This window comes from Balaenoptera ricei, chromosome 5 (genome assembly GCF_028023285.1).
Source record: "Balaenoptera ricei isolate mBalRic1 chromosome 5, mBalRic1.hap2, whole genome shotgun sequence".
Lineage (NCBI taxonomy): Eukaryota > Metazoa > Chordata > Mammalia > Artiodactyla > Balaenopteridae > Balaenoptera > Balaenoptera ricei.
In genome coordinates, this window is record NC_082643.1 from 129,993,532 (window position 1) to 130,009,418 (window position 15,887).

Here is a 15,887-nt window from a genome sequence, read left to right on the forward strand (position 1 = left end):
GATTTTTAAAAAGAATGAATATAACTGATGGAACAACATACCAGAAGAAACAGAGCTTAGGGTTGTACAGCTGGCAAAGACCTGGGGATATAACAATAGAGAGGAGGGAAAAAGAAAGGAATACTTCATCTGGTTCCTAGAAATTATAGCAGCAACAACAAAGGCAAGGCTCATTTCCAGAGGAAGGGAGGGAAGTATCTGCTGTCCACTTATTACATTAATACTAACTCGTAAATCTATTAGCAACTGATTTGTAAATATCATACAAGCCTACCTACACGGGTTGGATACTAAAGTAGAGTAGAGAAGAGCAAAGACAATAAGAATTATAGTACACTGCAACACTCAAGGAAGCTCATTTTATTTCTATTGCAGAGATTAAGAAATTGTGAGATCGAGATTGACATATACACACTACTATATATAAAATAACTAATAAGAACCTACTGTATAGAACACGATACTCTACTCAATACTCTGTAATGGCCTACATGGGAAAAGAATCTAAAAGAAGTGGATACGTGTATATGTATAACTGATTTACTTTGCTGTACACCTGAAACTAACACAACATTGTAAATCAAATATACTCCAATAAAAATTTTTTAAAAAATAAAATAAAATAAAAAACTAAAATTCATTCAGTTAAGCAACCTGCCCAAGTCAATAGAAAATTAAAAGTAAGAATACTAATCTAGAGCTGTCTGACTTCAAAACCTATGCTCTTTATACTTCACACTACACAGAAGCGCACTTTTAGGTTAGGTGTGCAAATGTGGAGTGTTTGCAAAATAAAATTATAATTATCAATAAAATACATATTTTGAAATAAACTAGTAATCACCTATTAGAGGCAAAAGTTCCAAACAATGAAGTTATGAATTTGTTTCTGCTCTTGACCAGTAGGTTCTAGAAGTAAAGTCTCATATTCTTCTTTACGCCCCTGAAAGATTAAGTGGGAAAGATACAAACAGTTTTGAATAAGGGGTGACCAACTAACCCCTTAAATAACATTAAAGTAAAACAGTGTGAAGAGATAGGAAACTGACAGCAAAAACCTATTTTTTATCTTAAAACATGTTTCTATGCTCAGAAAACTAGCTGCCAACACATAAGGAACTGTCTGGCAATTCTTATGACTAAGCACATCTGCTCAGGGCCATTTCTCACACGGGATAGTTTCCAAGAGACACTATGAATCAAAACTAGTGATCCATGAATTCCAGATTTCCATAGCATTTTTATAATAAAAGACGCAATAATATTCAAATTGGAACATGAAACATCTGAGAAAAATCTGTTATCTCAGCTAAAATAAAACTATTACCTCGCAAAGGTACATATACAGTAGTTCCCACACGTTCCAAGACTCTCAGGGGATGCCTGAAACTGTAGATTGTACTGAGCCTTATGTATACCATGTTTTTTCTTATACGTATGCATCTATGGTAAAGTTAAAATTGGGCACAAGAAGAGATTACTGACAATCACTAATAAAACAATTATAACAATATACTGTAATAAAAGTTATGTGAATGTGGTCTTTATCTCTCTCTCTCACTGTACAAATTTAATGCCTTTTTCATCTTAACCAACACTTATCATGTACTGTGGCTGTAACTTCTTCAGTTTGAGGTGCAACAGCAAAATCAGCATGAATTTCTTTCTCCTTCTTCACAATTTTACGGATAGAAGATTCGTTTTTACCATTGATCTTAGCAACCTCAGCAGAAGATTTTTTTCTTTCTTTATTAAATGGAGAGATTTCACCTCCTCATTAAAGGAAGCACTTCAAGCCTTCTCTTTGGCAACTCTGATTTGCCAGCATCACTACTTGTGTGCTTTGGGGCCATTATTAAGTAAAATAAGGGTTACTTGAACACAAGCACTGCAGTACCCTAAGTGTCAATCTGATAGCCGAGAGCCCATAAGTGATGGGATACGGTGGGATACAGTGGACAAAATGATGATTCACGACTGGGCAAGATAAAGCAGGATGGCGTGAGACTTCATCACACAGGACTACTAACTGGACACATATTACTGCATGGCTGAAGAATATAAAATATAATTTTCTAAATAATGACAGTTGTGCCCCAAAAGATCAATGGCAAAATACACAAATAGAAAACCCACGTAAATTAGTTCAGCTTTGCCCCTCTGGTGAAGTGCAATTTAATTAATTAACTGACTTAATGACTCAAAAAGGTTTTTTTTGAGCACTTGCCATGTATCTAGCACTGGCTTAGATGATGGCAAGGTAAAAATGGCTGAATTATGATCCACGCCTTTAAGGAGCTTAAAAACTAGCAAAGAGAGATTGATTTGCAAAGAATTAAGTACATTAAAGTGTTAAAAATACTGTGACAGATACATGTGCAGTCTACAGCTGAGGCACAAAGGAAGGCATGTTTGGTTCTACCTGGGGAGGAAGAAACAAAGATTCAGAAAATGATTTCTAGAAGATAGCACACTTCTGTACCTTGAAAGTTGAGAAGATATTTATCAGGAAAGGGCATTTCAGGCAGCCTGAACAACGTGAGCAAAGGTAGGGATTTATGAAATAGCATGGCTTGTTTGGGAAACTAACAATAGTTCAGGAAATTGAGATGCAGGGTGACAAGATATAGAGTTAAGTAGCCAGGGGTCAGGTCGTAGAAGGCTTCATGTCATGCTAGAAAATTTGGATTATATCCCATAGGCATTTTGTAGCCACTGAAGGAGATTGACATGTTCAGATTCTATTTTTGAAAGATCACTTTGATGATAGTACAAAAAAGGAAGATGGAGAAGAGGTAAGCCAAATTGGAGGTTACTGCAGTAGCTCAGATGAGATGACGGATTGAGCAAAGGCAATAACAATATAATGATGCAGAGGTGAAGGATCTGAGAGACATTTAGAAGGTAGAGTTGGGACAGAAAAGAATTTAGGATACCTCCTAGTTTTCTGAAGCAGAAACTGGATGATGCCATTTATAAATACAAAGGGAAGATTCAGGAGATACAATAACAAGCTTAGTTTAGTGCTTCTGACCTATCTGGGTGGAGATAACCAGGAGAACCTCAAGCTACAAAAATTTAATGGGCTCTTACCTTTAGAGATTATTGAAGCCACAAAAGTGTACATGAGATGAAACAGGTCAAATTTCAACAATTTTGAGGCTGTCATATCATACATAACCTTATTAAAGACTATTTCTAAACTCAGAGCACATATGTCTATAAGTTCTCAATAAATACAAAATAAATAGATTGATAAGTTATAGATTGTTTATATGAAAACAGTTATCTATGTCTGCTAATGATATCATTCCTTAGTGGCTAAAATTTTTTTCTAATAAATATTCTGATAATGCCACTCTGATGAGAAGATAATATGAATCCCTGTGCAAATGCTTCAGAGTCAATCTTTACAGTACATTCTTTTACAAAGGTAATATTGGTTATTCCTGAAAGATATACACAAATGAAATCCTTTCCTTCAAAGATTTTACAAGGCAGATATGAAATCTGAGCACATATGGCTTGAAAAATATTTCCATAACTCAGCTAAATACACATTATAAACAATATATATGACAAAAAGTCACCTGAAGAAAAATAGCACACAATCTCAGTTAAAATGAATAAATGCTCAGTATATCTACAAGAAAAGAAGAGTAAAAATCTGGTGGAATGAACCAGAGACGTCTTCCTGGAGAAGGCAAGTTTTAACCAGATTTATAAAATTATAAATTTTCTACAAAACAGAATAATGATCAAAGGCAACAAGGAAGGGACCAAAAGTTCTTCCATGAGAAACAGCAAAATGACTATTGTACGTAACTAGAGGGTTGGGAAGGACCAGGTGAATTGAAGGTTCTTTCAAACTAGGCTGACAAGTTTTCTCTGCTATGATAGGGTATCAGCAGAAACTCTCAAAAAGGAAAACGATAAAAGCTTTAATTATAAATTCACATGATTCTCATTTTTTTTTTGCACCATAACATCAGACAGCAAATGAAACTAATATGTTTTCAGTTTAATTACAAACTTAAACAAAGCTAGTGTTTAAAGAGTTTCTAATGTAGTTATTCTTGGCATGGATATATAGGGCATCTCAAAACCTTAATTCTGGTAATATCAATATGCCCATCATTCAGAATCTGTCAAACTTGAAAGCAACATCCTTTTCCCTAAAAGAAGCATCTGCTTATCCTTATGTTCTTTCAAATCTGTGGCAGGAAAAGCAAGCATAGTTTTATGTATACAACTCTGAACTGCTTAGTGTTAAGCTATGGAATATTGTCAGTAAATATTATGGCAAAGTTGTTCATGGACAATTAAACACTTAAGACATTTTAGGCTTTAGAAAACCCAAACTAGCTTTGTTAATCTCCAATTTATAATCTTTAGGCCCAAATGTCCAAAAGCCAAATGACACAGTTGTCAAAAAACAATGTATCCACTCATCATTCTTTCTTTAACAATCAACTCTCATTCTTGACTTCCTTACTGCTGTGAATACTGTCAGAAAGTCAGGTTTAGAAACTCACTAGATTAGCAATTACAAGATGCAAGTTCTAATTTGGCTCCTCTTTGAATTTGTGGTGCAACCCTGGACAAGACAATTTCTGAGACTTTGGTTCAGTTTGGTTTTCTTCCATAAATTTAGGAACTTGAACTAAATGATTAAGATAACTTTAGCCATAAAATTTCATGATTTTTCCCATCCTTTAGCCCAATATCACCATTTTCTCTATGTATAGCCTTTTACTTGCATTTTTATTTTCTATTTTCATTATCATCATATCATAGTGGTCTTTATGAACCAGTTTCCTTACTCATTTTCCTTCCAAAATCTCCACACCCAGACTTACCCACATATACCATAAATCTCATATTCTCTTTTTTCTTCTACTCTTTTTGGAACCTTGAGTGCAGAGTTGAGTTAACCACAGTATTCTTTCCATAACCCCATTATCTACCCATGACTATTAGCTGTGAAAGACCTGCTCTTATTTGTTTATTTTCATTGTTTTCCTCTTCATTCCCAATGGCTCTCTCATTCCCCTTCATTTTGTAGGTTCACATTAAAATATGATATATCCATGGATATATACATATACTGGTAAAACATACATCGTTATTTGCATGTATGTGTTTTTGTACTATAGATCCATACCTCTTTTTACTTTCTTAATATAAACCTTGTTTTCTAGATCTACCTATGTTGCTGTTACTACATCTTTACATGTAAATACATGTTTCTAAATGATGCACAGTATTCCATGGGATGCAATTACCACATTTTACTATCCATTTCCTTAGTGGCAGACACCTAGGCCACCTATAATTCCCTACTTCTACAAATAGTCTACTTGTAGACAATCACTAGACATAATCACTAACTTGAAATTAGGGCATACTATTTCCGGAAATGTTTTTATTTACTTCTTTAATAGCATATGTGCGTGCACACACACACTATATATATACGAATATGTATATATATATGTACACACACATACTTTTAAATTATTTTACTATATATGACAATATGAATATATAACTAAATATATATGTATATCATATAACTAAAACATACATATACATAATCAATACACATTACTGATTAAAACATTTGAAATGTATATGAACTGCATAATACTGCAGTCTTCTTTGGTACCTTGTTATTACACTCCACATTATATTTTTGACATTGATAACTGGGTCTGATGTAGTATCTCATTATTTAACTTGCATTTTCCTGACTGCTATGACTTCTGAAATGTTTGTTCATATCATTTGCCCAATAGTCTATGGATTTTTATTTTTATTGATGCTTAGGTAACGTATCCTCAACACTAACACGCTGCCAGTTACGTGCATTGCAAATGTCTTCTCACAGACTGTGGGTTGCCTTTTCATTTGACTTATATTAATTTTTGTAACAGAAGTTTTATATTTTAACATACTCAAATATATCAATCTTTTCCTTTTTGGCTTGCATTTAAATTTTGATTAAGAAGTACTTCCCTAGCAAAATTTATTAAAGGGAGATTTTCAGGTATTTTAAAATCTGCAAAGCTTTTCATTTTTACATTTACTTATTTAATCCATAAAACCATGTAAATGCCTAAATGCGAAAAGCAAAACTTCACACGTTTTTTTTTTTCCATAGATAGCAACAATTCCTAACATGATTGTTTCCCTACTGATTTATAACGCCACCTCTGTCATGTACTAAACTATACATATATTCTTCCTTCTGTTCTATGTTGCCAAACTCAAGTTCTTGTAAATAACATTGCATTTTATTCTTCTATAGAATTGTTTTCATAAATGACACTTCACCATTTCATGATGTTAGGATTAGATTATCAAGTTTCTCTCTCACACACATACACACACACACTATAGGGGTTTTAATATGAACTCTATTCTGATTTTAAAGATGTGGGAAGACTTATTCTCATTAGAGAATTTAATGTTCCCAACCAACTAAATTTTCCATTTAGTTCATCTGTATATCTTGCATTTCCTTGCTGAGACTTTCCATTTCCTTGTTGGGAATGCTTTTCATTTGTTTCAAGCTTGTTCATAATTTCTCATTAATGCATTTTATGATGGCTGTTTAAAATTTTTGTCACATAATTTTAACATCTCTGTCATCTAAGTGTTGGGTCTACTGATTGTCTTTTTCATTTGAATTGAGATTTTCCTGATTCTTGGCATGATGAGTGACTTTGATAGAAACCTATCAAATAGGTTTTAGATTATTTTAGTTTATTTCCTCTGATACCTTTCCTTTGGGGGAATAAGGGGCTGTCTTTTACTGCGAGGTAGAGGTAGAAGTCCAAACTCCCTACTAGGCCTTTCTAGGATGGGTATAGGTGGGTCCATAGTTTTTTTTCCTTTGGTACCTGGCTAGAGTAGAGAGGTGATTGTTCAAAATTTTTTGTCATGCTTGGCTTCTCCTTTCCTGGTCCTTTGGCTAGAGGGAGAAAGTCTTTGTTGGCACTTTTCTTTTTTGGTCTGTGCCTTGTTGGTATTGTCAGATTGCTGGCTTCTTCTGTTCCAACTCTGGGATATATGGGGTAAAAAAGCAAAAACAAAACTCAAATCAAAAAGTCAAGGGAACCGACCACAGTGTCATTCCTTGGATCCTGAGGCACCTAACCAATCTGCTTTCTTCTCTCCACCTTTCGGTCTTCCTATGTTTGTTTTGTACTTATGCCCTGGGGTTTTAGTTGTTCTTAGCAGGAGGAACAGAAGAAAGCACTGATCCATCTTCTCACCATTGATTTTTAATAATAATGTTTACTATAATTCAACACCTAGTTAAACCTTTTTTTTCTCTTTAGTTACTAAGGTTATTATTTCTAACATTTTTCAGAACACATACACTCATAAACTACTTTGGGTATTTAACTGATATCCAGCTGGAACGACTCTCCCTGCTTCCATGTTTTGCCTCTCTACAAGTCTATTTTCAATACGGCAGTCAGAGTGATCAATCCCATTAAAATATAAATCAGATCATGTCAATCTTCTGTTAAAAACTATTTCTATTTCATCCATAGTAAAAAAATCAAAGTCCTCACAATGGCCTACAAGGTCCCATATCACCTTGTCTCCCACCATCTGTAACATTTCTGACCTTATCTACTACTACCCTCTTCCTAGTTTACTGTGTTCCAGATATACTAGTGTGAGAAACTGTAAAAGTGGTCCAAAATTCTTCTCTCTCTTATTCACATCTTTGCAACATGATGTTGAAAATCTTCCCATCAAAAGGGGTATCTTTTTCCCTATCCTTTGAATTTGGGTTGACCATGTGACTTGCTTTGCCATGAGAAATTACCAAGTATTGGGTTGGCCAAAAGGTTCGTTCAGTTTTGTCCATAAGATGGCTCTAGTAACACTTAGTTGTCTTTAACTTCACTTGAAACAATTTTATTAGATTGTATGTGACAGCTGTCATATCAGTGTGCATTTAAAAAAAGACATCAAAATTGGTGAATTTTTGTGTAGCCGTTTTAATATTGAAGATGGAAGGAAAAAAGCAACATTTTGGCATATTATGATTTACTATTTCATAAAAGGTAAAAACGGAACACAAAAAAGATTTGTGCAGTGAATGGAGAAGGTGCTGTGACTGATTGAACATGTCAAATGTGGTTTGTGAAGTTCCGTGCTGGAGATTTCTTGCTGGATGATCCTCCACAGTCAGGTAGACCAGTTGAAGTTGATAGCGATCAAATCGAGACATTAAGTGAGAACAATCAATGTTACACCACGCGGGAGATAGCCAACATACTCAAAATATCCAAATCAAGCGTTGAAAATCATTTGCACCAGCTTGGTTATGTTCATCGCTTTGATGTTTGGGTTCCACATAAGTGAAAAAAATCTTGACCATATTTCCATATGTGATTCTCCACTTAAAAGTAATGAAAACGTTCCGTTTTTAAAACAAATTGTGACGGGTGATGAAAAGTGGATACTGTACAATAATGTGGAATGGAAGAGATCATGGGGCAAGTGAAAAGAACCACCATCAACCACATCAAAGGCCGGTCTTCATCCAGAGAAGGTGATGTTGTGTATATGGTAGGACTGGAAGGGAGTCCTCTATTATGAGCTCCTTCTGGAAAACCAAACGATTAATTCCAATGAGTACTGCTCCCAGTTAGACCAACTGAAAGCAGCACTCGATGAAAAGCGTCCAGAATTAGTCAACAGAAAATGTATAATCTTCCATCAGGATAATGCAAGACCGCATGTTTCTTTGATGACCAGGCAAAAAACGGTTACAGCTTGGCTGGGAAATTCTGATTCATCCACCATATTCGCCAGACATTGCATCTTCAGATTTCCATTTATTTCAGTCTTTACAAAATTCCCTTAATGGAATGAATTTCAATTCCCTGGAGGACTGTAAAAGACATCTGGAATAGTTCTTTGCTCAAAAAGATAAAAAATTTTGGGAAGATGGAATTATGAAGCTGCCTGAAAAATGGCAGAAGGTAGTGGAACAAAACGGTGAATATGTTGTTCAATAAAGTTCTTGGTGAAAATGAAAAATGTGTCTTTTATTTTTATTTAAAAACCGAAGGCACTTTTTGGTCAACCCAATATGATCCAAGAGAGACTTGGAAAGTATTTGTACGTTGGGATTTGCTCTCTTGCTATTCTGGGGAACAGCCAAGCGAAGAAGTAAGATTTGCCTTGTTGACCTGGTGAAGAGACTGCCAATTGCCAGACAGGTTTATCATCTGCTGCCAACTACCAGACCATCCTGCTAGCAGACCGACCAGCTGGCTAGAGACAAATAGACAAGTTCAGTAGATATCAGCCCTGGAGGCCCAGACCAGAAAACCTGTTCTCTTCTCTCCCAAATCATAATCTAAATAAGTTATTGCTTTGAGTCACCAAGTTTTGCAATGGTTTGTTATTCAGCAATAGATAAGAGGCATCTAGCTTCCTCGCTGTTCCCCAAGCACATTTCCACCTCTGCCATGGCAAGTTCTTTACTCTAGACACTTTCCCTGTATTGCATGGATTATTTGTTCACATCCTTCAAGTCTTTGTTCAAATCTCAACCTCTTAGGGAGGCTTACTTTGAATACTCTATTAAAAATAAACTGCAACTTCACCACTGCCCCTAGCACTCCAGATCTCTCATCCTGATCTTTTGTTTTGTTCTTCTGTAGCACTTATTGCCTCCTAACCTACTGAGATATTGTTTATTGTCTGCTTGCTCCTGCTAGATGTAAGTTCCAAAAGGACAGAAGTCTTCAACTGTATTATACATTGATATACCCCAGGTGTAGAGCCTGGCACATAGTAGATGCTTGCTAGATATTTATTAAATAAATGGATTCAATGTTTCAGAGATGTCTGTTAGATCAAGTTGTTAATCACATAAATCACATCTTCTATATCTATCAGTCACTTAAAGAGTTAAAATCCTTACTATGATTATGGACTTGTTCAGCCATGCCTTATATTTCTGTCAGTTTATGCTTTAGTCTAGTGTTTTTATCATAAAACAATTTTAAAAGGAAGTTTAAAAAATATATATAACAAAACATTCAACCAAGTTGGCCTTTCTTTTAAATGTCTTAATTAGATAAGATTCACTTTAATTTCTTTAGTAGTACTAAAATTTTATTTAATAATAACAATAAACAATAATAACATCCAAGACTAACTTATGGCTAACTATTATGTATTTACTGTTCTAAAACTGCTCTAATTGTAAGGTTCAATGAAAAAGTAGCCTATACCATGAAGAACCTAGTGGCAAGACGGGAATAAAGACACAGACCTACTAGAGAATGGACTTGAGGATATGGGGAGGGGGTGGGGGGAGATGTGACAGGGTAAGAGAGTGTCATGGACATATATACACTACCAAATGTAAAATAGATAGCTAGTGGGAAGCAGCCGCATAGCACAGGGAGATCAGCTCGGTGCTTTGTGACCACCTAGAGGGGTGGGATGGGGAGGGTGGGAGGGAGGGAGATGCAAGAGGGAAGAGAAATGGGAACATATTGTATATGTATAACTGATTCACTTTGTTATAAAGCAGAAGCTAACACACTATTGTAAGGCAATTATACTTCAATAAAGATGTTTAAAAAAAAAAAAAAAAAAAAGTAGCCTATAAAAAGGCTACTAAATATCCTACTAAAGATGAAAAAGGAATAACAGTGGAAAGTGAATAAGAATTTAACTAATAAATATAACACATCCATATAATAGTATACTATATAATGTTATGGTTGATAATATTGATATGATATTCATATAATCTATAAGAAAAAACAATTAGGCTATTAGACAGTGTGTATATCATCCCCCCCTTTTTTAACTAAAATACTTAAATACACAAACCTAAGTTATACATTTAAAAAGTTAATAATAGTTAACTCTAAATAATGGAATTATGAGATTTTAATTTTCCACTTAAAAAGAGTTGTATAATAAAGAATTTGTCTCGTCTTTGTCTAAGTTTCTAGGATGGAGCATATAAACCCTTGGAATTTCCTAAGTAATAGCAGTATCTTTGTTATTCATGGTAGGCACGTGGGATTACCCCTGAGTTTATGCTAATGAAATGACCCACAGTAGGCCCCATGTAATTAGAGGGTTGGAGCTTTGAGCCAACCTGATATAGGCCCAACCTCCTGACTCTCAGGGAGGGAAGGAGGTCTGGAGATTAAGTTCAATCAAGTGATCAATGATTCATTTGATCAGTCATAACACTTAAAATTCAGCTTATTCGTATAGGGTTTTGCTCTATGATGCAGTCATTATAAATACCATTTAAATATAATATAAATTTATTTACATTGAATATAAATCAAATGCACATAATGAAACCCCAATAAAAACTCAGGACACTGAGGCTTAGGTGAGATTCCTGGTTAGTGAACACACTGCTGTGCCAGGATGTTGACACACCCTGAATGCATGGGCAGAGGACACAGAAGCTCTGCTTTTGGGACCTTCCTAGATCTCACCCAGTTAAGTCTCTTCTTTTGGCTGGTTCTGATTTATGTCCTTTATAATAAAATTTTAATCACAAGTATGGTGCTTTCCTGAGTTCTCTGAGCCATTTTCAAGAATTATTGATCCTGGGGGGTTAGTGAGAACACCCACATTTGTATTCAGTTGGTCAGAGGTGTGAGTGGCCTGGGGACCCCTGAACTTGTGGCTGGCATCTGAGTGAGTGTAGTCACATTGTGGATTGTGCTCTTAACCTGTGGAGTCTGTAATAACTTACTGTCAGAATTGTACTGCAATTTGATATATTTTCATACTATCTAAAGTATTTTTATAATGAACCTCCATTACTTTTATAATTTAAAAAGCTACTTCTATTTTGAAAAAAAGAGGAAGAAGATCTTGCAATTAAATAAATCATTAGTATTTTAAATTGCAAAATCAATAACTTTGAAAGAAATATGAAGAACTAAATAAGAGCCAACAAGTAAAAATGTCTAGGGGAAAAGAAGGTAAATTTATTAAATTAAATTTAAAAGTTCATGAAGTTAATAAGATAAAAATATAAAAAGTGGTGTATAGAATTTTGTAAAATAAAAAAACATTTCGTGAAATAAGTTTTCCTTTAAAACAAAACCAATATAATGCATTTGCAGGGCAAAATACATGATGGTAGGAAAAATAAATAGCAAGGTTCATTTAAAAAACAGTAACTTACAATTTTTGTAAAATATAAATTTACATTACCATTTAATGATATTTCTACATGACAGAATCACAGCAAAAAACCTTATATGACTAAGCTTCTGAATTTTGAGTATTATGACTAAGGGGAATGAAACGTGAAAAAATGTGTTTTTTGTCATTTAGAGTTTTTCCTGTGAAGTCTATTGACGTAATGATTTTTAAACCACTGGACCATAATATAGACATACAGTATTAAGTTGCCTGGTTTTTAAAAACCCCTTATTGGCTGCCTTCTCCTCCCCTTCCTTATCTCACTTCCCCACTCCTCTCCTGGTATCCTGGTATTACCTCTACTGGTATTACCTCTAAATAAACTACGTGCTTTCAAACTCTTAGGGTCTGCTTATGGGAGAATGCAAAGAAAGATATGTGTAGAAAAAATTTTTAAGAGGACTGATTTTCTTTCTTTCTTTTTTTTTTTTTTTTGAGCTCTAAAATCCATATAAACATTTATTCTGCCCCTGCCTGGGGGTGGGGAAGAGGGGATCCAGGAATTGGGGATCTGCGGACCATTACAGACAGCCCCTGGAGGAGGGCGGGGCTCTGGTGGGAAGACAGTGTCCAGAGGCCAATGGGCCCTGGGGTGTCCAGAAGGCAAGGCCCTGGGGGTTGATGGAGGGGCTGGCTTGGTTCCCAGAAGTCCCAGGAAGAGGACTGATTTTCTTCCATAAGCACTGGTTTTGCCATCATGGAACAGCCCTTCACATATATGTATTATAGTTGTCGCCTGACTAATAGTCTTGATTTCAGTTTCTTCTTGTCCCAAAAGATCATGCACACAAGAAGCTACTGACAGAAGCTTAAAAGGGAGGAAGAAAAAAAAAAAACTCACGGGAAAAATTATGACACCAGCGCTTCCCCTGAAGAAAAGTAATTATTAATAAAATAACAAAAATCATTTTTGAAAATACCTAAGTTGTTTTCGGAGTTGCTCGATTTCCACATTTTGTTCAGTTACTGTTTTCAAAAAGTGTTGATTAGTCTGCCAAAAGAAAAAAAATAGAAACATTCAGTATCAGAACATTTAAAACTGTATCTTTAAAGACTAACTACAGGGTATATGAGTAGAAAAAAATGAAATGAAGTCATGATAATGATTAGATTTTTTTAACGATAAAAGATAACCCTGGCCATCTTTCCCTGCCTTCACTACTTCAGGGGACAACTGCTTCCCTTCAAACTACCTGCATTTGCATTTCTATGCCTTCTGGCTTTTTCTGGCCTTCTGAGCCTCCTTTGCTCACCAAACTATGCAGAAGGCTATATAGGTGGCATAGAATTCATGCCCCCAGCCTGTTCTGCAAGAGCCCCAAAACAATGACCGAATGGAACTGGTGGGTAAAAATCCCCAATTCCCATGCCCTGTGGTGGAATAACTGAGGCTGTTTCTTTACTGGCTTCCACAGTTCAGCAGTGGGATTAAGTTTCAGTTACCCACAGTGTTAATTTGCTTGATTGTTAAAAACCCTTTATTGGCTGCCTTTTCTTCCCTTCCTAGTCTTGTTTCTCCACTCCCCTACTGGTTTTTCATGGTATTATCTCCCAAATAAATGACATGCTCTGGAACCCTTTCCTCAGGGTCTGCTAATGCTAAAGTAAGTTATGAAGCAGTCTTCCAACTGTAGAATAAAATTTTCTAAGGGGACTGATTATCTTCCATAAGCGGTGGTTTTACCCCCAACTTCATTGACTTCATATTTTTAATACACTTTTCTATTTCCCTCTACTTGGGATGTCCTCATTCAGCCAGTATTCATCCCTGCATAACCTGTGTGGTCACTCTAAGGCAAAGCTGATTGCTTCCTTTTTGCATTTTGATAAAACTTTACATATACTTTTACAATGCACATTGCACTGTACTTAAGTACTATGTTTAAAGTCTACGTATATTCCTGGCTACAACATGAGCCTGTTTTTGAAGACCAGCTGCACCCAGAACTCCCAGCATCTAGCACATGATTCAGTACATTCTAAGCACTTATACCTTTGAGGAATGAATGAGTGAATGAATGAATGCCTTAACTGAGACATGAAAGAGAGTCTGAGGACTGCACCTTTATCTTTATCTCGGGAAGTAAACTATTCCAGAACAGAATTTAGTATTCAATTCACAGACCACAATTTAAGAGACCAATTATGGCATGCAGAGAAAGAGGGATAGAATAATGAAAGGTAGGTAAATTACACCACACCAGAAAAGTTAAAACAAAAAACTGTAACACTGGGCATGAGTTACAACAGACATATGATTATATGCAAATAACTGAAGGTCTGACTTAAAAAAGAATTGAGCTTGTTTTATGTTACTCCCAAAGATAAAACCATATGTCAGTGGGAGGAAGGCCTGGTAAGAGAGATTTTAGTTTTCTAATAATCAGAGTTCAAAGGAACAGGCTCTTTGGGGAAATGACAAGATCTCTTACAGGAGATATTCAAAGCAGAGGCTAGAGGATCATCTAAACTGTAAAGCATTTAATAGAAGGATGTCTGTATCACTTGAGGGAAAGGATGATCTTTAATATCATTTCAAATTCTCCTGTAAAGCTATCTCAACGACCTCAGGCCAAACTGATTCCCTTTTATAATGTTTGTAATGTACCATTCATGTTTTACTATATATAGTCTTGGAACTGGCATAATTAATGCTTGTGTCTTTTATTATTTGGGAGCACCTTAAAGGTAGATTATGTAGAGTAATTGGCAGAAGTATAAATTAGAATCGTGAATTTTAAGAAGCTGGTGTTGGGAACAAACACACATAACTTGCTAGCAAGCCTAGTAAGAGCTCAACAACTGCATCTGAATACGGCTTTATGATGCTCTGTATTTATGATCACAAAAAAATTATATACTATATCAATACTATAGAATCTGGAGATTCATAAAGGTCCAGAGAATCCCTTTCAATCATCTATCTTAGCACCTTATTCACAGATTATTTCATATGTCATTTCTGTTTTTCCAACTAGACAGGGGCTTTGTGGATAGATGCACATTTCTTTTGCAACTAGAGAAACTATAGCAGTAGAAGGAACTTAGTATGCAATTAACAAATATTTTTGAGTTATTTTATAGAGATGAGTAAATCTGAAGAAAAATATGATTTCAGTAAAGAGAATTTCTAGGAAATGTAAACTCTTATTGCATCTACAGTAAAAATAAATAAATATAAACTTGTATTTTTAGGTACCATTTAGGTCAGGGCATTTTACCTTCTGCATGTCACTAAAGTCCATTGGTTATAAAAGATTTTATTTACTTGTTATATACTCATCAATTTATTGTACATCTGTAGGAACCTATTCATTTCATGAGTTTATTCATGTAATCAGAAAACTTTTTAATGGAAATTATTTGATTTTGAATCAAACTTGCTCCTATGACCATGCTCTGAATGCTCTTTGAGACTTACAAAATCTTTACTATCACTTAAACCTCCTTTACACTTAGTAGAGTCATGTTTAACACCTTAATGATTGATACATTAAGAAAAACTCAAGTCTTAAAAATTTCTCTTAGCCAATTTCCTCTATTTTAACAACCAGGGTAGTCTTTTCTTTGCTCTTTATAACACAATGCTTAATCCAACTTGTCACTTTCTTATCACTTTTATTGTATCCATAGCTTATTATTCTTAGTTTTGG

The 15,887-nt window shown here is 35.0% G+C and overlaps 1 protein-coding gene across 2 annotated transcripts in view; it reads right to left on the minus strand.

The window, feature by feature from the left end:
* The window catches only part of SCLT1 (sodium channel and clathrin linker 1), a 247,538-nt gene that overhangs the window by 134,571 nt on the left and 97,080 nt on the right, over positions 1-15,887 (minus strand). For both annotated transcript variants that reach the window (XM_059924260.1, XM_059924259.1), the window contains exon 9: positions 13,155-13,225. In XM_059924260.1, the coding sequence (XP_059780243.1) occupies positions 13,155-13,225 (71 nt within the window). The remainder of the gene's footprint in view (positions 1-13,154; positions 13,226-15,887) is intronic.